The sequence below is a fragment of the Acomys russatus genome, chromosome 2, assembly GCF_903995435.1.
Source record: "Acomys russatus chromosome 2, mAcoRus1.1, whole genome shotgun sequence".
In the NCBI taxonomy this organism is placed as follows: domain Eukaryota; kingdom Metazoa; phylum Chordata; class Mammalia; order Rodentia; family Muridae; genus Acomys; species Acomys russatus.
In genome coordinates, this window is record NC_067138.1 from 104,204,650 (window position 1) to 104,231,001 (window position 26,352).

Sequence of the window (26,352 nt, forward strand, 5' to 3'; positions counted from 1 at the left end):
GACAGCAAGAGACATGCTAAGTGGATGAATGAGGAAAGCTCTCAGGGCTCAGCCCTACAGGAAGAGCAACAGCAACTACAGAACGCCGAGAGTGGGACAGACAGTGTCCCCAGGGAAGGGCACACCAATTAGTTAGCCAATACCAAATGGTCAGGCCTGAAATACACAAGCAAGTAACATCATACAGACTTAGAAAGTTGTATTTAAAAATATGTATGTATGTAACAACAATTTATCAAAACGAAGCCATGAATTTGAAAGAGAGACAGGAGGGGTATATGGCAGGGTTTGGAGGGAGGAAAGGAAGGGTAGGAGGAATGGTGTAACTGTACTATAGTCTCAAAATATAAGAGAAATATATATTTTTAAATATTTATTATTATGTATACAGTGCTCTGCCTGCATAAACACCTGCACACCAGCAGAGGGCATTAGATCACATTGTAGATGGTTGTGAGCCACCATGTGGTTGCTGGGAATTGAACTCAGGACCTTTGGAAGAGCAGCCAGTGCTCTTAACCACTGAGCCATCTCTCTAGCCATATATATATATGTATGTTTTTGTTTGTTTATTTGTTTTTTTTAAAGCTGGGCTTGGCAGCACACACCTATAATCCCAGAACAGGACACTCCCTAGGGCTTGCTGCCTAGTTAGTAATCTAAGCAAATGAGGAAGCTCTGGCTTAAACAACAGACCTTGTCTCAAGAAACAGAATGGAGAACAATTGAGGATGACACCTGACATTGACCTCTGGCCTCCACACATGCACACAGGCTGACAAAGGACAGAGACATGCAGGCAGGCGGACACACACACAAGAGGCGTGGGGAACAGGTCTGCTGACTTTGTTCCCATGACAGATGTTCCACTCATACAACAGGCAAATTTGGGAGTTAGAGGGGGGAGAAAGGGAGAAAGGGGTAGGGGAGAGAAACGTTCAGACTGAAATGAAAGAAAATGAAATTGCCTCTTACGCATCAAAATTATACTCCACCAAGGAAATTCTAAGAAACTCCGGAAAAGACAGTAAAATAAGCAATTTTAGCAAGGTCCTAGGATACTACTTTAATATTCAAAACACAATAGTATTTATGTATCCTAGCAATGAACAATCCAATTTTTTAAAAATCTTTGCATAACATCCAAAATGAAAAATAGTTTAAAATAAATTTACCAAAAAAAAGACTAGAAGAATAAGGCCAAAAGGGAGGAAGAAGTGACAGCCTATATACCAAAAACTTGGATCTTGCTGAAAGAAAACTACATCAGAGACTAGGAATGTGGCTTAGACAGAGGAGTATTTGCCTAGCCTGAGGCCCTGGGCTCCATCCCTGCACTGTGCACACTTGTAATCCCAGCACTCAAAGAGAGGCAGTAAGTTCAGAAGTTCAAGGTCCCTTGGCTACAAGGCGAATTCAAATCCAGCCTTGGGATACAAGAGATACCGTGTCAAAACAAAGCCCCATTTAGGACTGAGCTCTACACCATCTGTACCGCCCCCTCCTCAGCTGGGGAAACAGCAAGGAAGAGGAGGAGGCACGAACAAAGAGCCAAAGGGTGAGGAGATACAAAGAAAACAGACATCCTGGCTTGACAAGGCCACTGCACTTATGGACGCACTGCAGCTGTGGTTAAAAACCCGTACAAAACTGTGCCCGGCGCATTTCGTCATGAATGGGAGAGGAGTCTGTGGGTGTGTCATTTTCTTCAGTGTTAAAGTCACTGATACGTGACTGACAGTAAATACTATTCTATCCACATTCAGGCAATAGTGCCTAATTAAACACAATCACACACACACACACACACACACACACACACACACACACACACCACAATACACACATCTCTCTCTCTCTCTCTCTCACACACACACACACACACACACACACACACACACATCATTTGTTGTTGTCATTGGGAACCTCTAAAGTCCTGTCTAGTCCTCTAGCAAACATGTAATAAAGTAGTGCACCCTGGCCTGGACAGATGGCTTAGCAGGTTAGAGCATTGCTCTTCCTGAGGACCTAGGTTCAATACCTAGCACCCACATGGAGGCTTACAACCATCTGTAACTGCAGCTCCCGGGGATCCAACACTCTCTTCAGGCATCCGCAGGCACCCGGCATGTATGTGATGCAAGCAAACATTTATACACATAAAATTAAAATAAATAAGTAGATCTAAAAAGAACTAAAACCATGGGCTGGAGAGATGGCTTGGTGGATAAATGCACTTGTTGCTTTTGCAGGGGACCCAAGTTCAGTGCTCAGAACCACATGGTGGCTAATAACCATTTGTAACTCCAGTCCCAGGGGATCTGGTACTGTCTTCTGACCTCCTTGGGCAGTAGGCATACATTGTGGTACACATACATATATGCAGGCAAGACACTCGTATTCATAAAGTAAAACAAATAACTTTTAAAAATGTACATATATTTAAGAATTAAAATCAAGTGTTCAAAGAAAAGTCAGGCAGCTGGGTGTGGTGGCGCATGCCCTTGATCCCAGCACTCGGAAGGCAGAGGCAGGCAGATCTCTGTGACTTCAAAGCCAGCCTGGTCTACAAATCCAGTGCAGGACAGCCATGGCTACACAGACAGAAACCCTGTCTTGAAAAAAACCAAAGAGAAAAAGAAAAGAAAAGAAAATTCAGTACACAAATGTTCACAGAGGTACATTCATAATGGCTAAAAGACAGACACCACTTAAATGTCCATTAACTGATAAATGAAAAAACAAAATGTCCTACATAAAATGGAATATTATTCAGCCATAAAAAGTAAAAATAGCACTATGTACTACAGCATGGAAAAAACATGGAAACATTATGCTAACCTTTAAAACCCACACACAAAAGGCCACATGCTATATAACTCCACTTATGTGACATGTTCAGGAAAGTAAAATGCAGAGTATAAAATACAGACAAGCAGTTGCCTAAGGTTTTGACTAGAGCTGGAGACTGACTGGAAACTGGCACAAAGCATTTCTCAGGGTGATGGTAATACTCTACAAGTGGGTGATGGTTTCATAATCATAAATTTACTTTAAAAATCACTCACTTGTATACTTTAAATCAATAAAATTTATGGTGTGTCTCAGAGGTAAAATGACTTGCCACGAGAGCCTGCTAACCCAAGCTCAGCCCCAGAACACACAGTGGAAGGAAAGACCCAACTCCAGAAAGTAGTCCTCGGCTCTCCACATGTGCAATGTGACATGTGTCCCTGTGTCCCTGCACACTGATAACAATGCACGTTAACACAGCGAGGTCTTCTGCGGCTGCCCTGAGAAGAGAAAGGAAGGGTATCAAGCAAAGAAAGGATGACGGGGAGAGCCAGTGCAGAGTGGCAGGGGCAATCTGGGACCCGAAACATGTACTACTATCCCTCCATCTTTAGCAATAATTATGACAGTCACCAAGGAGCTACTATGAGTGAGAGGTTTAGCTCAGTGGTCTGGTGACATGACTGCACATGTATGAGAAACCCAAGTCCAAAAAGGAAAGCCAGGCAAGCATTCTTGTGAAGGTTATGAAAGGTCACTGTGGTTGTCCGAATGAGAATGGTCCCCATGCGCTCCTGTGTTTGAACGCCTGGTCCCCAGTTACTAGAACTATTTGGGAGGGATTAGGAGGTGTGTCCTTATTTGAGGAGGTGTGTCACTAGGGGTGTGCTCTGAGGTTTCAAAAGCCTATGCCTGGCTGGAGAGATGGCTTAGAGGTTAAGGGCACTGGCTGCTCTTACAAAGGTCCTGAATTCAATTCCCAACAACCACATGGTGGCTCACAATCATCTATAATGTGACCTGATGCCCTCTTCTGGCCTGCAGGTGTACATGCAGGCAGAACACGGTATACATGATAAATAAATAAATGCTTAAAAAATAAATAAAAAGCCCATGCCATTCCCAGTCCTGCACTGCCTCACTGCCTCCATCTTACAGATCAGGGTGGAAGCTCTCAATTACTGCTCCAGCGCCATGTCCGCCTGCCACCTCATTCCCAGCCATGGTGATCATGGGCTCACCCTCTGAAACGGAAAGCCAGCCCCCAGTTAAGTGCTTCCTGTTATAAGCTGCCTTGGTCACCGTGTCTCTTCACAGCAACAGAACAGTAACTAAGGTAGGCATTAAGATCTAAGCTAAGTTTTTTAAAAAATTAAGTGACAGGGAATTCACAGCCAGCTAACCTTAAGTTACAATGATTCTCTTTAAATTTCAACAGTTCTGTTTTAATTTAAAGAAGAATATGGAACAATTAAAATCATTAATTTGAAGGCCAAGGAAATGTCTCAATGGTTAAAGAACTTGTCAGGCAAGCATTAGGACTGGGGTTCAGATCCCCAGCACCAGCATAAATTCCAGGTAACCGTGGGAGAAACCTTATGTCAATAAATAAGATAGAGGGTAATCAAGGAATATATTCAACATCAGACTTGGAGACAGACAGACAGACACACACACACAAATAAAATGATTAATTTTATTTTATATGTATATATTATCTGTGTCTGTGAAAGTATTTATACATGTGTCCTCCTGTTGAGGTCAAAGGTCAACCTTGGGTGTCATTCCTCAGGTACCACCCTTGTTTTACAAGATGGGGTCTCTGGTAGACCTGTAGCTCCTGATTAAGCTACAATAGATGACCAGAGAGCCTCAGGGGTCAAACTGTCCCCAGGTGCCCAGCATTGGGATTATATAGGCATAGCATTATGACTGGCTTATTTCTGTGGGTTCTGGAGACCAAACTCAGGGTCTTGTGCGAGGATAAGAAGTGCTTCACAGACCAAGCCATCTCCCCTGCCCGCTCTGGAGAGCATCTGTCGCCTTGGTATGACCTCCCTTCCTTTCATTAGAAACCCTTTCTGGTTGGTAATGAACTTACTCCTTGGGATCCGAGTGGGGCTGACTTCCTGACACCTCCCTCCAAGCCAGAAGAGGGCAAGGACACCAGGACTGAGCAGACTCCTCTGCACCCCTAAACACAGCAATTGGCTTGCACACCTGAAGCTGACAGGAAACTGAGCTGCTGGCAGGAGCTGAGCCTAGAGCTGTCAAATCTCTTTGCAACTGTTTTGGTTTTCATGTAAAATCTGAGATGAGAAGATAGTAGACCTACTGGCAACATCTGTATCCCCTCATCCAATCATCAGCTTGCAAGAGTGAGCACTGCTTTGTGTAGGTAAATTAATTTGATTTGAGCTTCTATAATTGCATTTTAAAAATTGCCTTGGCTTAAAAAAAAAAAAAAAAAAGCCAATGAAAAAGTAACAAGACAGCCAAAGTGACTGCCAAAAGACTCCAATGACTCAACACAGCAGAATGGGACTTCACCCTGGAGACTGAGCTGCCTAGAACAGGAGAAAACAGCAAGGTAAGTGCCCTTTCTACAAAACCCTCTCCTGATCTGAGCGACTCTTTCTCTGTCCACAGATACTGTGTGGCCAGCGAGCATAGCTGCCAAATGCTCTCTCCAGTTCTCTGTGAAGCAGCAGCCAGGGAGACAAGCCTCTACCTTAGGTCACTGCTCATCTTTCTGAGCGGCACCCCACTTTCTTTTGTTCTAGAAGCCCTGCCCAAAATAAGCCTGGTTTCTGTTTCTAAGAGAAGAAGTCTGAAATAATTTCTGAAAGAAAGAAAGAAAGAGAGAGAGAGAGAGAGAAGAGGGAAGAAAGGAAGGAAGAGGGCGGGAAGAAAAGGAAAGGACTTCTCAGCAACCACCCAGCTCAAGAGTGAAACACAAGCCACTTTCCCCTGAGATCATAATCCTAACAAGAGCACTAACCACTGATACGATGTTAAACAGGAGTGGTAAGAATCGCACAGCAATGCACGTTAATACACAGCTTTCCATCACTACAGCAAGGTACCTTACACCGGTGAATTATATAGACAAGGGTTTTGTTCAGGCTCATTTTCAGAAGTTCTGGTCCATGCCAAGCAGTCTTTTGCTTTAGGCCCATAGTAGGTAACACATCATGGAGTATGGTCATGGCAGAGCAAAACCAGTCACCTTATGACCAGAAAGTAAAAGAGAAAAAGGAATAGGCCAGAGCCCCTAGTCCCTTTAATGCCATGCTACTAATGACCTATAGACCTCTTGCTAGGCCCCAGCTCTTAAAGGTCCCATCATTTCCCAAAAGCCACCTGGGAACTACCTGTTAACATACAGGCCATTGGGAGAGATTATGATCCAACTAAAGAGAAAAATCAAAAAATAAAAAATAAAAAAATTAATGTTAACAGTTGAAAAGGAATAAACACATTTTAACTCCCAGAAAATATGATTAATATATACACAAAACATCAAAAAATCTATAGGCATACTTTATAACCAACAAAAGTTTAGTCAGATATAGGTGGGTATAAAGTTGTTGGATGCCTAGAAATAAACCTAACCAAAGACATGCAAGGACCTCACAGAGAAAAACTATAAAAGCTTTTTTCCTATAACAAAGTCCTAGAAAACTGAAAAGCAATGCTATGGATTGTAGATTGCAAACTCAGTATTGAAAAACCATCATTTTGCTGGGCTGTGGTGGCACAGGCCTTTAATCCCAGCATTTGGGAGGCAGAGGCAGGTGGATTGCTGTGAGTTTGAGGCCAGCCTAGTCTACAAAGTCAGTCCAGGACAGCCAAGGTTACACACAATAAAAACTCTGTCTCAGAAAAAAAAAAAAGACCATCATTTTCCACCAAACTGATGTGTAAATTCAACAGAATTCCAATATAATACTAACAGGGTGTGGGTAGGAAGCTTTTTGGCTTTGTTTTTTAAGTTTGGGAGGATATAAGTAAAAAAATTAATTAGAATTTCAAAGGGCTAAATGAAGCCAAGATACCAAATTTAAAAAAAAAGAGGGGGGGGAATAACTGGTCCACTAAATCCAGAAGATGATTAAAATTACAATCATTGCAAAAAGACACACAACTAGATCTACGGAACAAATCGGAACTTATGGAGAGGTGGAAGGATGCCAGTGAGGAGAGGACAGCCCAGCATGCTAAGTGTCCACCCCACTCACATATTAAGTCAAGAGGAATCCACCTAAGCTCAAAAGGAGCAGCCACAGAACTCACATCAATATGGAGGAAAGCCTGTCTCAGGGTAAGGAGAGGTTTGCTATGCACCAGCCATAAAGCACTGAGGTTGACTTCAGGTCAGTTTCATAGAATGTTTGTCTAGCATGCAGGAAACCCTGGCTTTGATTTCCAACATCCCATAAAATGGACACAGTAGCTTGTAATCGCAGCCCTCAGGAGATAGAGACAGAAAGATCACAAGTCCAAGGTCAGGCCACCATAACAACCACAACACATAAGCAACATTAGAACTAAGAACTAGCTTTTCAAAAAGTTCCCTAGTAAGGATAAAAATCAGTCTGGTGGTAGTACTGCAAGCCTTTAATCCCAGCACTCGGGAGACAGGCAGGAAGATCTCTAAGTTTGAGGCCAGCCTGGTCTACAGAGGATTTCCAGGACAACAGCGGCTACACAGAGAAACCCTGTCTCAAAAAACAAAACAAAACAAACAAAAAAATAATCCATAATAGGGAAGGTGCTATATAAATGGTCAATAAATGATTAATACATTGACTGTATGCAAAGTACCTATACAAAATCACAAATTAAAAAATTGGGAGGGAATGACCACAAAGATTTAACTAGGCAATCTACAAAACAAGGCATTTCAACACACAAAGCAGAGCTCAACTTTATTAATAATTCAGTAAATAAAAATTAAAACTTTACAATGAGCTAGCACCAATACACTGATGAAACTGAAAAACTTGGCAACACCAAGTAACAGCAATTACACAAAGCAACATTGTTGCAGAAGCAAAAATTTCTACCATCACTTTTAGAGAACAGTTTACAGTACACCCTAGAGCAGGGGTTCTCAGGGCTTGTGTATCAGATATCCTGCATATCAGATATTTGCATTAAGTTCCTAACAATAGCAAAATTGCAATTATAAAGTAATAACAAAATAATTTTATGGTTTGGGGGTCACCACAATATGAGAACTAAATTAACGGGTCACAGAACTAGGAAGGTTGAAAAACTTAACCATAGATGGGTCCCAGAATACACATGCTGTCTAGTAATCAGAAACTTCATCATGGCGTACTTACACAATAAAACACTACCAAAACACAAAAATGAGTGAACTTCAACTGCAATCATGAACGAACATCACAATACAATTTTTAGCAAAGGCAAGAGAATAAAGGAAACAAACAAGCAATATAATACTAGTCAAATACCTTCAAAAGCAGAAAAGAAAAGCTATATTGCTTAGAAATGCATCCAGAGGTGATAAGAACAAAACACAAAGTAAAGATTGACCCCGAAGTCCACACAATGCATTGGAATAATCTAAGAAATGGGCAAGATCTGTATGTCTTGCTTGTTTTAAATATACTTACAATTTCTTAAGGAAGGGGTACAGTAGCAAGATGTTTAAAGAAAAGTTTATCACCGCGTCCATGAGATGGCACAGCAGACAAAGGCACTTGTCACCAACCCAGGCCTGCGACAGATAGAACCCCGGACCCTCATGGTGGAAGGAGAGGGCTGACTTCTGCCAGGTCGTTCAAACCCCCACATGCATATGGTAGTATGTAGTACACACACACACACACACACACACAGAGAGAGAGAGAGAGAGAGAGAGAGAGAGAGAGAGCGCGAGCGCTTTTTCTAAAGGAATACAAATCACAAATGAAAACAATGGAATAAATACAGTTGTGGGGTATAATGAAAACACCTCTGACTGAAGAGCAAAGTATAAACTAAAGATTGAGTCCAAAGAAGAGACACCAGATTATAGAGAACCTTAAAACACAAGCAAGAGTTTGGACTTCCCACTGTCAGAAAAGTGTATTTGCGATAAAGCTGTGCCTTAGGGAGCCCTAAGCGCATGTGAGTAAGAGGGTGGAGAGGTTGGGGCTGTGACTGCCTAGGGAAGTGTTGTCATACGCTTTGAGGCTGCACTGAGGTGGCAGCCAGACACTTAAGTTCCAGCATCACAAGGCACGGGTTGATCCAGCAGTATCTTTTTGTTTGCTTTTTTTTGCTGTTGTTGTTTCTTTTCCCAACATTAGACTGTAAGATTCATTCATTATTGTAACTTTAGATCATTTGCTTTGTTACTTTATAGCAAGTTGGGGGGAGGGGGCATAGCTCCTGAAATCAGTGCCAAGGCAAAGAGAAGGATCCAGGGTTAACTGGAGACCTACATACAACTCAGAACACAGAAGCTAAGCATGCTCACCCAGCCCAAGCATGCCTGAGTGACAACGCAGGAAGTAGTGGTGATGATGGCATATACCTATCTCAGACAAAGAGGAGGGGATCTAGAGTAACTGCATGGAAAGAAGATGGTAATAGCAGGAAACTCAGCTGTCCTAGCCTCCCTCCAGCTTGTGGCTTAGAAGGGTGGCCAGAGCCTGGGCACTAAGAATTAGTGTGATGAGGCTGGGATGAGCATCAGTGGTATAGAGTGCTCACACAGCACTCAGGGCAGCCAGGGTTCAATTCTAGCACAACAACAACAACAGCAACAACAAAAATTAGTGAGGATAAGGTTAAAAAAAAAATTCGGGGAAGTCTCTGAGTCCAAAGAGAAAAGTAGGCAGCACAGCTGATAACACACGGAATAAAACACTGAGTCCACACAGAATCACTAACAGATAAGAGGTCAAGTTTGAGCTATTAAATATGACTACATTCAGTCCTTTGAAATAAACACCTGATCAGAACCAAAACAAAAAACAATCAAACAAGTTCATTAATTCTGCTTTCTGGCAAAAAAAAAAAAAATAATAATAATAATAATAATAATAATAATAATAATAATAATAATTATAGCTAATCAAAATAGAAACACAAGAAAACAAGCATAAAGTTGTGGTGTTAGCAGTGGCACCAGAAGAACTACTATAGAAAGTATGTTGCAAAAATAAAATACAAATACAAAGTATGATAACTGAAATGAGAAGCCAAGGGTTTGAATGCAACTGAGACAACAGTATCACTGTTGGATTCTCATCTGGGAAACATCACCACTATTAGAAAATAACATCCTGGTAGTGCAGCAGTGGCTAAATGTTCCAGGCAATTTCAAGTGTTTCAAGGGTGTTCATTCATTTAATCCTCACATTAATTATAGGGGCTTTTTAGAAACCAAAACAAGATGATCTAATGGAATGTTGAGAACTGCCCAGCTCTCATGCCATGAAGGCAGGGTTTCAACCTGAGCAATTTGGTCCCCAAACCAATATTCTTTCCTATGTTGTATGCCTCTCTGGGTTATAAGGATCAAGAATCTATACAAAAATTCCATCCTTTTATTGACTATCAAGTCACAGGACAAAATGATCCAAGAGAAATCCTACATCATGAATCTGCAAATAGTTAAAAGTCCCTAAGTGCATGAACCATGCCCTCAAAAAGAAGAAAAAACAAAGAGGCAATTTCTTGATATGGGCAAAATGCATGGGGCTTTGCAAAGCTGAGCTGAAGAAATCTGTCCAATCAAGTATACATGAGTAAAGAACTTTCAGAAATCAAATCCCAGCCTCAAAAAATAACAGCTCTCCAAGCAAAAGGCTGAAAGAATAACTCAGCCAGAAAAGCTGCTCAGTATGGTTCGTTATAACCATGGCTCTCTGGACCATCATGAACCCTTTTTTTCTAAAGTTCTACATAGCCAGGGGTTGTTACAGAGCAATGACTTTCATATATGCATATATTATGGAAAAGGCTGTCATTCTGAAGAAAAAGTCCTAAGTCTCATTTCATAAACATTGCAAAAACGAAACAGCTGCAATTTTACTAAGCACATACTGCACACAAAGGCTTTACTCTGAGCATTTTAGAGGTATTGGTTCCTTTAACTGGTTATCATAACAGCCCTGTAAGAAAAGTCCTAGAACTAACGCCATTATTAGGACAATTGCAGATGGCGTCAAGTAACTTGCTCAAGTTTATTCAATGAGTGGCAGGACCAGGCTGTCAATCCCAACTTATCCCCCAGACTCTGGGCTATGTTTCCACTGGCAGAGAACTCAGAAGTACAGCTGTCATTTCTTCAGAAGTATTATTTAATGACTCAGTAACAAGGAAGACAGTTTTCATCCATAACAGATAACTGCTAATTACATACAGCTTGCCCTTGGTGTACTCTCTTGACAAATCGCAACTGGTTTCAACTACAGCACAGGATTCTAGAACCCCAGTCTCTCCTGCATCTCAAACCAACACCAAAACCCTAACAGACATTTCCATTTTAAATGATTAATAAGCCCTCAAAGCCAAGATGTCCAAACCTGAGTCATCTTCCACTCTTAAACTGCTTCCTCCTGTACTCATGGACCTCAGTGACGCCTTCCATCTTCCAGCTAGCTGCACAGCTAGAAAGAGATGCCTGTCCCCGACCGTTTCTCAATGTCCACTCGTCAATCATTCATCACCGCCATGCCCTAAGTGTCTCTCTTACAATGGCACATACCTGTCATTCCCCTGTCTCATCTTATAACTTTCTTTCAAGACTATCCTTACTTGTACTCGAGGCTGTGCTCCACAGCAGACTCTGTGTCCTCACTTGTGGCTAGTCCTGTTTCATCTGGTATCTCCATTCACAGGGAAGAGGCACTGCCTGTTATTTCATAACTCACCCTCAAAGGTGTGCTTACTTATGAGACATGAGCTCTAGGTAAAGGAAATGTACGGTATGTGTCCATTGGTGGCATGCCTTAAGGCCCAGAAACAAACCAAAAAAGTAATACTTTCCAATCCCAAGTGTTCAATGACAGTATGGGAATGCACTATGTCAATTAAGCACTTTATGCAAAAATGACCACTTAATATTCATGGCGGACCCTATTAGCTGGGTACCATTATTTACCGTTTTTTTCAGATGAGACAACTAACATGCAAGAGAGTTTCAAGAACCTGGTGAAGGTCCCGATTTAGAAAACAACACTCAGTGTTTGAATTCATCTGCCAGTAACGCCCACATTCCTAAGAACTTATTTTATCTCTTAAGAAGAAAATGAAGTACATGTTTTAAAACTCAAAATAAAAAGGAGATGTTTTACACCAGATCTTGGCCAAAGGCAGAGATTCAATGAGATGTTAGTTTTCAATAAAAAACAAAACAAAAAGTGTCCCAAAAGCCTTAATACTGTGGGGGTCTAGAAGCTCATAAAAAGCCTTTCTCTGAAACATCCAAAAACCTTCTACAAATGTCAACAAGCTTAAAAAGATTCAGAACCACAGAAATATAATACAACCGTCAAAAAATTAACGTGATTGCTGCCTTTCTTTAAATATCATAAGTTGCAGAAATAAGGTTTTATTGAATCAAATAAACAAAAAAAATGCCTAGTGCCTTATCCATAGGTACATCCCATGGTTAAATTCTACAAATATCCTTGGTTTGTTTGTTTTGTTTTTTTATCTCGACCAAGAGGTAAACTGCTGGGAAACCTTATCCTGGAAAGGTGGCTTACTCCTTGGATGTGAACGCTAGGCCCATGCATAAAGCATAGTACGGGTCAATCAGCCATCCACCTCTAGGGCCAAGGAAAGGGCCCCCACCGAGCTCACGGGGAAAACGGGGTGCTCCCGCGTCCCATAGCCCACAACTTTGCATTGCGGCCTCGGTGAGCGCGTGCAGGGGCGGGTGTGGAGCCGCTGGGGCGGGCGGGGCGCACCGGGTGCTGTCAGCGGCCGCGGCGAGTGCGGGCGTGAGCGCCGTGGCCTCCTCGCCAGTTCCTTTTGTTGGGGCGCCGGGAGCCGGGGCGTGGGCGTGGGGCGCCGAGGCTGACCGGCTGCGGACACAAAGAGCCGCCGAGCAGCCACACGCCCTGCGGGCCTGGCGAGGCGCGGGCTGCAGGCCTGGGACGGCGCAGCAAGGCCCGGGGGCCGCGCCACACCCACCCTCCCACCCCGGAGGCCCGGCCGAGCTCCCCGCGGTGTACCTGCTGATCTTCTGCGCGAAGGCGCGGCGCTCCGCCATGGCTGCGGCGGCGCAGGGCTGGGCGCGGGGCTGGGTGGCCTCCCTCCTCCTCCTCCGCTCGCGCTCCCTCCCGCGCGCTCGCCCGACGGCTCTCCGGACCCCACCGCGAGGCTGGGCCGGCCACTGGAGCCTGGAACGAGGGTACCGTAATGCGCCGAGGAGGCGCGCACAAGGAACCGCTCTCCTCCCCCCCTCGCTGCCCCCCCTCCCCCTCCGCCCTGCGCGCCAATCCCGGCTGGAGGCCGGGCTAGGAGGCCGCTGGAGCCGGCGGGAGCCGGTGGGACGCGGGGCGTGGAAACCGGCCGCGAAACCTTGCTGCTCTGCCGCCGCGTGCTCACGACCGGGAAGGCTCAGGACTGCGCCCGTGGCTAGCGAATACCCGCGGAAGTGGGCTTTCCCCCAAAGGAAAGATAAGGAACTGGAAAGGGCCTGGCGGCCAAGGATGGCTGAGCCCGGCTTCTGCCGCTCCCGACTCCGGGCAGCGTAAAGCACCTTTCTTGCACGCCTAGACCTCGTGAGTGGGCTCTGGCCGGAGAAACAATGGCTCTTCTTTGTAGAAAGAACTCTTCCCCCCAGAGGTGGTGTAGTAATCGCTGATATGTGGGGCATAGCCAGGCTTACACGCATGGTTTTACCTAATCTACACAACAGCTCTTTTAAGTAGATTGTCTCCATTTTAGAGAAAAAGAATTGTCTCAGAGAAGCTATGACTAGCCCTTGGGTCACACATGTGAGACCCAGAACCCAGGCCTTTATCTCTGAGAACAGTTATTCCTGTAAAAAAATTCTCTTTTGTATATATCCGTACATGCAAATCCATCAGACGAGCTGTTTTCCACCCTTTTGATGGTCTATAAATAATCTCTATCACTGAAACTGCACCCGTGCTGTTCTAACGCATCGGTTACTGAAATTGTGGTGAAACTGAGAAAAGTCCCTTGGCGTCTTCTGGCGCCTTTCCTCTTAAACATTGTAAGAATTTAGTATACCGTATTTGCCGTTACTGTATGCCCCTATGTCCTTGTGGATCATGTTAGACCCTCTTTTGACACAGGGAAACCCTGCAGCTCGAAGCCTGGTCCCTTGCCCAGTCACAGTCAGAGCACAAAGCAGCCATTAACTGGGTCCATAACTTCCTGTCTGTACTCTAACCTAGGTTTGAAGCTGTGTTCACTTCAGTACCATGATACTTTTAAAATACTAGTTTGCCTAACCATCAGGATGGCCTATTTGAGGTAGGTATATATTAAACTTCGAGTTAAACACAGGTGTTCTAGAATAAATACAAAAGTGAACGAGACACGGTTCTGCTTTCAGAATATTTGAGTCCTGGGAGAAAGAAACAGCTGCTCAAAGAATTCTAACTCGGCCTGGTAACCCTGTACCTGCCTTTCCATCACCCATGACCCTGTACCTGCCTTTCCATCACCCATGACCCTGTACCTGCCTTTCCATCACCCATGACCCTGTACCTGCCTTTCCATCACCCATGAGCTACATTCTGCTTCCTCACCATGTGACTTTGAACAAATTATTTAAATAAGGGGAATAGTTTTACTTACTCGAAAGTGTATTTGTGAAGATGCACTGAATTCAAGATCTTAGAGTGGGGGCCTGGATCCCGGTGGGTACTAGCTGCTGCATCTTCCTCACAGGTGTTACTTTTATCCATCGCACGCTTGACTTTGTCCTCGGTGCTTCATGGCCCCTGGATGGCTTGTCTGCTCTCGTGCTCGGAGGCAGATGTCGGAGGCCTTTATCCCTGCTTGACAAGCATCTTCTCAGTGCTCTCTATGGGCCTGAACACACTCTGCTTTGAATAGTTCTTTGTATACATGACTCACTAGTTGCCAAACAGTCTGAGAGGACATTGCGTGCACTGTGAGGCTTACTGGAAACAGAGTGGGACTGGGACAAGCAGAGCCAAAATGTACACTGGGGAAATGGAGTCTGAGGAAGACTCCACATAGGAAGTATGACCCTGACCTTGTGAAGACTACGGGTGGGTCGCTAGCCAAGACCAGTGTGAGCCAGCACCCATATGCCACTGGGATCCAATCTGAAGGAAAGAGTTTCTCTGTGTAGCCCTGGCTGTCCTGGGCTCTCCTTGTGGACCAGGCTGGCCTTGAACTCACAGAGATCCGCCTGCCTCTGGCTCCCCAGTTCTCAATTACAGGTGTTCGCCACCATGTCCGGCTGCCTCACCCTTGTTTTCAATGGTGAGCCAAAGAATTGGCCCTGGCAAATGGACCAGCCTCAGGTTAGGCACATGAATCACTCCAAGACCATCAGGACCATTCAGAGCTAAAGTCCTTGCTGAACCAGGGACTTCACGTCCTTCTTGGGCACGGAGCCACACAGAGCAGTGAGGACAGCAAGAATGCTGCATGTGAGCTCCTTACAGCATGGCATGAGCCTTGGGCTCTGCTGGGGGTTTTGTTTATTTGGTTTGGATCTTTCCTTTGTTTTGTTTTGTTTTAAGCTATCTTGAGTTGGACTTTCAGTCATTTAATCTTACCTGTCACAGGCCTTCATCCAAATCAATATGCATGCTCATCCCTAGAAATACAATGTAATTAAGACCTATTTCTAGCCTCAAAGAGTTAGGGATCTGCAGCAGTCAGGAAGCAGAGGCAGGTGGATCACTGTGAGTTCAAGGCCAGCCTGGTCTACAAAGTGAGTCCAGGACAGCCAAGGCTACACAGAGAAACCCTGTCTTGAAAAACAAAAACAAACAAAAAACAAAACAAACAACAACAAAAGAGTCAGGGATCTGTTTGAACAGGTAAGTACTTATGTACTTAAGAAGTTTGTTGGGTGGGGGGCGGAACACTTTGGGAAGTTGGCTGAGCATGGCTAGCACCAGTTTCAGCATTTAGAAATCGAGATATTCCCCCTAGACTGCTTGCTGCACTTGAGACAGTGAACAGAGTTTAACGTTGCATTAGCCTTTGCGAAAGGCTGCTTGGAGTTCTGGAAGTGTGGTAGTCTGAACATTGATGGCATTCAGGACCCAAACTCCACACTACTAGGAAGATGCCAGCAAAAAAACTTAGTAGGAGCCAAGACCAGTTTCACAGAGTAGCCCCGAAAACAGTAAATTTAGGGGCAAGAAAGCCTCAGGACTGTCTTCCATTAGACATAAAAGTATTCAAAAGGCAGAAGACCTGGGAATATGGCAGGGAAAAGAAAGAAAAAGAAAAAAGAGGGGAAGTCCTATGAGCTCCACACCTCACCCTTTAATGCAATGCCAATGAGGATTAGGGTGCTAGGGCATGCTTAGGGTTCTGAGGCAAAGACTGCTTACCTTGTGAGAGATACAGTTCTGACTTTGCAGGCAAAATGTCTTCTTTCAGCATTGGGTAGCATAAGGAATAGCTCTTTTCTCAGACTTGGTCCTTAAGAAATACTCCTGATCCATGCAATAAGATGACCATGTGTCCCCCTTCCCTGAAAGCCCCTGTTGAGGCTACATAGGTATGGCCCCAAAAAGGGCCAAGCTGGGGCATAGACTTGAGTTGACCACAACCCCTAGCGCTGGCATCTATCTATATCCAGGCTAGAGGTGCTTTGGCCTGGCCTTCTTCCTCACACTATCTTAACACCTAGCAAATGTATTTATTTTTTCCAAGACTCAGCGTCAGGCCCTTAAACTTAGCCATATTTTACAACCAAGAACACCGATGCTTGCTCTGCAGTGTACTACATTATATGGGAATTGTCTGGTCATCTGTGCACACCAGTCTAACATGCTTGAGATGGTCAATACACCCAAAAGTGTCCATCTGATCTCAGATGTGAAGCTAATAACTTGACTTCTTGGTGAAAGACTTACCCTTGAGGCATTAAGTACCCACATACCCTCTTCAGAAAGCTAAGAGATGCAGTGGGTGCCTCAGGTGGGCTCCCCTCAGCATCTATGACAAGTGTGTAGTGCAAACTTGCAGCTAAAATCAGACAAACTGTGAGGGTGAGGCATGGATCACCAATATCATGTAGTTCAGAGCCCCTGGAAGTGATACAGGGGTTGCAACAACAATCCTGCCACATAAAACACACTTAGAAGGCATAGATTCTTGGAAGGTATAGAACCCTGTTGATCTTCTCCCTGACGGAGCCGGGAAAGCCTGCCTGCAGTCTGCACACTGAAGGCCCTGTTAATGCCCGGCTAGTGCTCTGGAGAGGGTCCAGGGTAGTTTCTCTGGTATTGGATTGCGGATGCCCTTCTAGTTTACTTTATCTCTTGGGTGACCAGAGCTGATGGCTCAGGCAGCTGATCAGGATTGAAAGAAGAAAAAGGAGAGAAAGGGAAAAAGAGCCCAAGGTTTCTTCTCTAGGGACTGGCTGTACTGCGGCTGAGGAGAACTTAAACTGACCACCTTTTTTCCTATGGCTGAGGCTGTAAAAGCGGCTTCTGGCTAGAAACTGCACGGGGTCGTAAAAGGAGGCTCTTTGATCTGTAGATAGGCCTCTTTGTGGAGATCTCCAATAAGTTGGTGTAAACTTAGACTTATCAGCCATAGAAGGCTGATGCCCCTGAGTCTGCTAACTTATTTGCTAACCTATAGAGAAATAAGAAGTAAGAGAGAGAGAGATAGAAAATAAACCACTCACACACATACGTTCAAGAGAAGAGGACCAAGAGAAAAGGTGGATGAAGTCAGGTGTTTTAACTTCAACTGAAGTTAAGCTGCTCAATCTTTTCTCCTCTGTTCTCCCTCATTTTCTCCTCTGTTCTCCTTCATTTTCTTCTTTGTTCCCCTTCACTTCTCTCTTGTTCTTCTTCTTTTTCTCCTTTTCTCCTTTTCTCTCTTCTCTCTCGTTCTCCTTCCTTATCTCCTTTTTTCCTTTCTCTCTTCTCCTTTGTTCTCCTGCTCACATTTATTGTAGCCCATATATATACTTCTGAGAAAAGGGAATTACCTCATAGTCAGAAGAGTACAATTAATCACAAAAGCAGATGAATGCTAAAATACAACAGGTTACATGCTTTAAATCTAAACATTTCTTATCTATGTATCCATTACATAAGTTCATGGCGAGTTCAAAATGACGAAGGTTGGCAGGGTCTAAGGTTAACAGGGTCTGAAACTTACAGGAGTATACAACCTATCAGTTAGGATGGACCTGACTATACATTGTCCAGCTATCTCTTAGTTTATTATGAGCTCAGGACAATAATTTTGTCTGTGTTTCATTCTAAGAAACAGAGTAAGTTCAGACATCTCTAGGTAACATCATTCCATATAGGTTCACATGGAGTTTAAACAAATTTGGCTATATTTATGGTCAAATACCAGGATTCGTGGTGCCATCTGCGGTGGAGGCTTATCTGAAGCCACAAATCTGCTGGTAGGCTATCCTAAGTGAGGCATCTGGAGGTCCACAAAGGTATTTATTGCAGCCATAAACTAACTTTAACTTTTAAAACTATTTGGCCAAATCAGGAATTCCATAATCAGGGATTAGTTCATCTGGATAACAAAAAGTACATCTTCAATAAGATCCTCTAGGAAGTTTGCTCAATCAGAGCTGGTCAGTACCCAGAAGCTGACAATTCACACCAATGCCAGATGTATTTATTTTTGGTTTTTCGAGACAGGGTTTCTCTGTGTAATCTTGGCTATCCTGGACTCGCTTTGTAGACCGGGCTGGCCATGAATGTAGTCCTGGCTGTCCTGGACTCACTTTGTAGACCAAGCTGGCCTTAGACTCACAGTGATTCACCTGCCTCTGCCTCCCTGGGTGCTGGGATTAAAGGCATGCGCCACCATGCCCGGCTCTAATGCCAGATTTCAGAGAGATACAGCAGTGCACAATTGACAGGGTAGTCAAAGGTTGGAAGCAATTCTGGGGCACATCACAATACAGACCTTGCAAATATCGGATCACCTCCAGAGATCTCTCATGCCTCCTGGACTTCCCCTAAATCAATGGCTCCTGACAGCATGTCAGAGGCTGGAAGCAGTATTGGGGTACATCATGGTATAAGACCTTGCAAACACCAGATCACCTCCTAGACAGCCCACATGCCTAGTGAGCTCCCTGAACAGGGCGGCTCTTGGCAAGGCCCAGAGAACTAAAAAGGTTCTCCCGTGAGCCTGTAAAGCAGGACGGCACTAGATTGTTTCCCATCCACAGTCCAACAGGCTGGAGACACAGAAAGAGCCATGCATCTGCTGAGCACATGGAAGATAGAATCGATGCCCCTTCAAAGTTGCTTAGACAGGAGATTTTGCTTACCTAGGGGGTAAGCTGGCCTGTTGTTCTATCCAGGCCTCCTACAGTAGATGAGCCCAACCTACATTAAGCAAGCAACTTGTTTTCATCTATACATGTGTCAGATTCATCCAAAAGCATCTTCACAAGGACGTTTGGCCAATATCTAGACACCCTTGATCCCACTCAAGTTGGCGTATAAAATTAACCATCACATATGGAGTTTGGCAACCGAAAGAAAACAGAAGTAAAATAAAAGACACTTTTGAGACAGCTGGTGAACTCTAATTGCTGACTTAAGCAATATTAAGAATGATTTACTGGAGTTTCCTCAAAAGAAAAAAAAAAAGGCAACTAAAAATAGAACCACCATATGATCCAGCTATACCACTCCTGAGTACATAGCCAAAGGACTCTAAGTCGGCATACCACAGAGATACTGGCACATCCCTGCCAAAACCTAACAGCCACTGGCCTTAGTTATTGTATTATATCTTATTGCATCCTATACCCACAAGCTTTTGGATAAACCCTCCTCAAATTGTCCTGCTTTGAACACACCTTGTTTCCTGTTGCTGCCTTGACTTACAGGCTGCGAAGAACTGTCAGCATGCATACAGAAGGACACCCTCTCTTCTCTGAATATACTTACTGCATTACTTATGACTCAAAGAAAGGCCTTCATTTTCTTTATATATATATATATATATACACACACACACACATATATATATAAACATAAACTTGGGCTTAAACTAATAGTTTCAACTAGGCAACAGGGCCATGTGTAATTCTAAGTTGAACAAAGACCTCCTTCACTTACCTCTACTGGCTTTTATTTTAATCTTTGTCTGCTTGGATCTTTGGCTGGTTCCACTCATTGTCTTTCTCCTCCGGTCAATAAGGGGTCAATTTGAAACCAATGCTGACAACTCTATTTTACTCAGATAGGAACTAAGACTTGCTAGGCATTATTGGGTCAGAACAGATTTGAACCGCAGCAGATCTGAGATAAGCAGATAAGACATGGAGAAAGGATGGACCTTCAGGAGTGTTGGCATTACAGAAAGGGTCTATGAAGGGGAGACCCCTCCCCCAGATGTCTGTAGGTTGTGTCAGGGGCCTTAAAGGAGAGACAAAGTGTGAAACACCTTTGACACACTTGATGAGACAGAGGCGGCTTTTATCTCCTAGCTTGGGAGGGATGAGTGTCAGAGATGGAGATGAGGTTGAGGGATCCCATTCATATAGTGTTTCATTGCCTCTCTACATATAATGATGTGGGCTGGAGATAGCTCAGCAGTTAAAAGTGATTGCTACCAAGCCTGTTGCTGAGAGTTCAATCCCCAGAACCCACATAGAGAACAAAGAGAAATCACACAAACACCACACACACACACTCCCAAGAACCCACATGGGTGATGAAGAGAAAGTGTACACACACATTAATATTTAATATAATTGGGTCAGTAAGGTGGCTCAGCAGGTAGCGATGTTAGCCACACATACCTGACAGCCTGAATTCAAAGTAATTTTGATTCTGAGAACCTAAAAAATGTAGAAAAAATAACAGATTCTACAGAATCTACATATGTCTTACAGCGTTGACACACACACACACACAAATAATAATAATAATAAAAGTAAATAAAGGCTAGCTAGACAGATAGATACATAGCCAACATAAGGTTTCTCTCATTGTATGACCAATGCTGACTATCATCTCCTTTGTCATATAATATAAAGAACCCACAATCTTATTACATCTATACATACTACCATATGGAAGGGGAGACTGGATACAGAACAGGTACACCAGGAGCAGGAATCTGTGAGGCCATTAGCCACAACCAGGCAAGGCTGAGAATAGTATATATACGGAGCATTGTTGGTGCAGACTTCGAACCTTGACAAAGGCCTACAACAAGCAATCAGTGACCATACTAAAATCTTATCAGGAGACAGTCAGTCAAACAGGAAAATTGCTAAAAGCCGAATCTCTTCTGAAAAGTTTCCAACAGGCAACTGGAAGTCAGAAAAGCTGAGGTTTGGGTTCTGGTTGAGCCATGGTCCTGATTTTGAGCAAAGCATAAAATTTTTTGGGTGTCATTCCTTCACCATAAGATAAAGGTTGTCACCCCAGATGGCTGCTGAAGTAAAGGAAAATGTACTGGTCTTGGTATCCTGTGGCATTGGGACGAGTAAGGAAATGAGCTATAAAATACTGTTTTTATTTATTGTTTAAGTGTTTTATGTATATGGGTGTTGTACCTGCATGTGTGTCTGTGCATCACTTGTGTTCCTTGTGCCTGCAGAGACCAGAAGAGAGTTCCATGGAGCTGGAGTTATTAACCATTGTGAGTTACCATGTGGGTGCCTGGGAATTGAACCAGAATCCTCTGAAAGAGCAGCAGGTTCTCTTAACCACTGAGCCATCTCTCCAGCTCCTGTCTCCCCAATATTTTTGAAGAATTTCATAATTTAACTCTTTAGGAATTGATCTGGGATAGCCTTGCATAAAGGAAAAGATAGATGATTATCTCAGTGTGTCAAACTGTAGTCATCTGATTCTAAAGTAAATGACAGTATGCCAAGCCACAGTCACATGATTCTAAGTGAGTTTGGCATCTCATGGTTTATCAGTGTGTTTGCTGCTGCGGCCCCTCTGCTACCTGAGTACACTGCTCCCTTTGTTGCTGCCCTCTGTAGCGTCGAGACCACTTAAAGTTAAGTCAGCTCAATTCTCACTCTGTTTCTGTCTCTGCTTTTGGCTTCAAGAAGTTATTTAATATTCTTAAGTGAGCTTAAGATGGTGGAAGAAATTTCTGAAAGATTCAGTTGAAGCAGATTCTATAAAGATAAATCAAATGAGTAGAATAAACTTAAAGATTGCAAAAAATAATAATAAAATAAAGTAAAATAAAATTCATTTTAGCTGGGCCCCAGGGCTCTGCTTTTCATCCCAGCTACTTAGGAAGGAGGCAGGAGGATTGGAAGTCCAAGGCCAGTCTAGGCTGCGGAGGGAGTTCAAGGCCATCCTCTAGAATGTAGTGAGACATTGTCTCAAAATAAATAAAACAGGGCTGAGGCCGGGCGTGGTGGCGCATGCCTTTAATCCCAGCACTTGGGAGGCAGAGGCTCGTGGATCGCTGTGAGTTCGAGGCCAGCCTGGTCTACAAAGTGAGTCCAGGACAACCAAGGCTATACAGAGAGACCCTGTCTCAAAAATAAATAAAAAATAAAACAGGGCTGGAGATGGAACTCCATGTAAAAGACTTCCCTGGAGTCCATGTGGCACTGGGCTCAACCCCAGTACTGAAGAGAAAAACTTCGTTTATATTTGCTATGTATTTAATGACCCTTTTTATTTATTTTTCACAGTCATTTACATTTTTATTTATTTGTTGAAGTCGGAGATAACCTAGAGGACTCAGTTCTTTTCTTCTACCTTGTGAGTTCTGGAGATTGGACTCAGGCTGGTGGAGGCTTGCATCAAGGGCCATTGCCCCCTGAGCCATCTCGATGGCCCCTAAATCAGCATTTTTATGTTAGAGTGCTGCTGTGTGCCAGGCTTGTGCTAGAGAACGGTTATAAAAGAAAACCTTTCTTGTCACTCAGAAAGTAACCCTGATCGGAAACGTCGGGGGGGGGGGGGAATGCTTTGATAAACCCACACACAGAGTACGGTGGGAGCACATGAGGGTGCTGTAGCTGACCCTGGGATGCTCAGGAAATCTTCCAAGAGATGCTGACCTGCGGCCTAAAGGACCACTAGAAACTAACCAGACCTATAAACTACTCAAGGTGGAGAAAGGTGCCCTGTGAACAGAGCAAGTGGCTCCTGCCAATGCATGGCTTGTACTGTTAGGCTGCAAATGCGTCTGTCTGTGTGTTCGGACCTTCAGAACCTAGGCAGGGAGCGACTGGAAGAGAGGCGGGGTAGTGAAGCAGAGGCCGGCTAATAACAGTTTGGTTTGCCGCTCCAAGAAGTATGAAGTACGCACTTGAGGAAGTGGAGTCAGAAGTGGGCAGTAGCTACGAGTAACATAATCGCACTTGATTTTGGCAATGAGTGTCCCAATTTTAGTTAAGGAACTAGAGTGAATGCATTCAGAGAAACACAAAGTGGGGGCTGAGAGACTAAGTTAAAAGGTCACTGCTCTAACCCTGGAGTGTTAGTCCGAGGTTGGTCACTGTACCGGAAGCCCCAAGGAGCAGAGACTTGCATGAGATAAAGGGTCTTTCCTCATTTGACACTCTGTGAATTAGTGATCTGGGGTTGCTTCAGGTCATTGACTCAGTGTGTCCCTCAGCTGCACATTCTAAGCCAGTTTTCCTCAACACGGAAACATAACAGCCTAAGGGACAGGAGCACGGAGAAGGGAAGGCCCTCCAGTTATGACCGGGACACAGGTCTCTTCAGTCAGAACTTGGTAGCTGATTGCTACTCAACTGCAAGCGTAGCTAGGGGAAGAAGTCTTCATTCTGTGGGGCAGCCCACCCAGATCAAAACCAGGGTCTGTTACCAGAGACAAAGAGGAAGATGGGTTTTCTGCGTGACTACTAGCAGTTTCTGTTATGCTAAGAAAAGAAAGAGACCTGACTGAGGTAGTGGCCGCAAGAGTGGACAGCCAAGAATCAATCTGAGGGGACACTGGGAAGGGAGAGTTGAAGGGCTGACCAAAGATCAGAAGAGGCCTGGGCCGAATGGTGCTGCAGCGGACATTCCTGTTTCAGACTACAGCTCCCCGTTAGGTGGCGGTAGCAGCAGCATTTACTTAGTGCTACGGTTTGGAAAAGGTTTGGTGATTACCAAGGACCCGTGTAACAAACCTTTGTCCTCAGGTGGCGGCATTAGGAGGTTCTGTGGGAGCTTGATGAGACGGAAAGTCTGGATATCGTTGAAGGCGTGAAATATTCCTCCTACAAACCCTCGAGTCCCTTGCAAGAGGATTGCTACAAGACTGGGAACAGAGGTCGTGTGCAGAGCACCTTTTAGGATGGTCAAAGACCGGGCTTTGAGTCCCAGTACAAAAAATATTTTAAAAGGTAAGGATGGAGGCTTAGGGTATAAAGGCACCTGTTGCCATGCCTAATCTAATTTCAACCCTGGGGACCCACAAGGTGGAAGGAGAGAATGGGCCTCCATACAGACACGGTGGAGTACACGCACACCACACACACACACACTAAATAAATAAGTAAATAATAAATAAATGTGAGGGGAAAGGAGCCAAGTATGGAGGTGCACACTTGTGATACTTGCACTCAGAAAGCTAAGGCAGAAGGATCTCATGTTGGAGGCCAAGCCTGGGTTACGTAATAAAACCAAGTCTCAAAACCAAAAAGGGGAAAGGAGTGTTAAAACAAACAAACAAACAAACAAACAAACAAGCAAACAAAACCTCTATAAGGAGCAACTGTGGCCTCACCTAGCTCTCTCTGCTCTCTGGCTGAGATGCAATCATGTTTCTACCATTGTGACAGGTGTCACAGCCAAGCATTGGCCCTTGCTGCAAAGGCTTTGCAATGCTGAGTGGACTCCAGGCCCCTAGAAAAGAGAGACACACACAATCCCCCTGGTAGCCTGTGTGCAGCAACTCTTGCAGGTAACAAAAGCTAACTAGTATTCGTAAGTGAAGACAGAGGGAGACGGGATTGGGGAGGGCATGAAACACACGCTTCAGTTTTTCCTCCAGGCTTGACGTGTATGTAGGACACTCAGACAGAAGTAACCCTGTGGGCTGAGTTTAGAATCATCAGCTTTACAGGGAACTTCAAAGTATGACAGCAGATGCTTATTTGAGGTCTGAGAGAAAACAGAAATCATCAACCAGGAAAAAGAAGAAAAAGATGAGGATGGGAACCAAATGTGCAATGACACAAAGGGAGAACACCGGCAGTAAGAGGCACTGGGAGCGAGCCAAGGATGAAACCAAGGAAAGGCAGCTTTTCAGAGGGAAGAATGAGAGACTCATGGGCACTGTGGAAGATATTTCCAAGGACAAACCATTAAAAACCCAACTTCTCCACTCGTTAAAGGAAGGGAAGGAGGACATTAATTTTCCTTCTGTGCGGCTGCTCAGCCAGTTCAAAATCAGAGTCTATTCCCAGAGACTGAGAGGAGGTGGAAGTGGCCTGTACTTCGCAGGCTGGGAGAGGTGACGCCTTCCCGCACCTCGCACGTAATAGCTAAAGTGTTTAGCACTTTGTGTTTGCTGCATTCGTTTCTGTTGGTTGGTTCTTGCGTTTGTGGGTTGTTGATGTGGTTTGAGACCCGGTTTGTTTACGTAGTCCTGGCTGGCCTGGAACTCACTGTGTAAACCAGCTGGCCTTGGACTCACAGGCTCACCAGTCTGCTGGGATTGAGAGAAGGCAGTATCATTAGTATTTTAATCCATTTGATGACTTCCTGTTCTCCATCTTATTCTTTTAGCCAAGTCTCCTACTTCTCCCCCTCATTTTTTTTTTTAAATCAAGCTTAGCTCAGTTTGGACCTAAGTGAAAGCTTTACTTCAAGCACTGTGAGAAGCCTAAATCCTGTGAGTACAGTCAAGCCAGCAGAGCACGGATCACAGGGACCCTCGTAACCACAGCTCACAAAGATTGGCAGAGCAGATTCCAGCCATTACAAAATAGAACAAATAGAAGTAACATTTTTCTCCACTGAATACAGGCATAATTCAAAGAGTGCCTAAACAGTCCTCTGGCATGCAAGTGATACAGCCACCACGAGAGATGTTGTGGACCGTGAGAAAGAGGGTCTTGTGCCAGGTCCTTAGGTCAATGAGGCCTGCTGCCAAAGGGGATTGTGGGAGTCTTTCCTGCTTCCTCTCTTTTCCCCTCAGAAACAAACTGTGTAGCTTTGCTCTGCCTCACTTTCCTGGTCCTGCTTCTGCTATGATGGCGTTTTTCTGACACTGCTAGCCAACCATGGACAGAAACTTTCAAAACCATGAGCCAAAATAATTATTTTCTCCTTGCAAGTTCATTATCTCAGGCGAGTGTTATAGGAAGAATGCTAACTAACATGGGTTCTATTTTCCAGTGTTTAGCATGAGTGAAAAAAAAAAAAACTGAAAAACTCTAAATGTCCA

At 44.2% G+C, this 26,352-nt stretch overlaps 1 protein-coding gene across 3 annotated transcripts in view; it reads right to left on the reverse strand.

Moving 5' to 3' along the window:
* Dock7 (dedicator of cytokinesis 7) overlaps positions 1-13,058 on the reverse strand; it is a 182,077-nt gene extending 169,019 nt beyond the window's left edge. For all 3 annotated transcript variants that reach the window (XM_051164576.1, XM_051164558.1, XM_051164566.1), the window contains exon 1: positions 12,999-13,058. In XM_051164576.1, the coding sequence (XP_051020533.1) occupies positions 12,999-13,036 (38 nt within the window). In that variant the 5' untranslated portion in view covers positions 13,037-13,058. The remainder of the gene's footprint in view (positions 1-12,998) is intronic.
* Between the last annotated feature and the right edge of the window lie 13,294 nt (positions 13,059-26,352).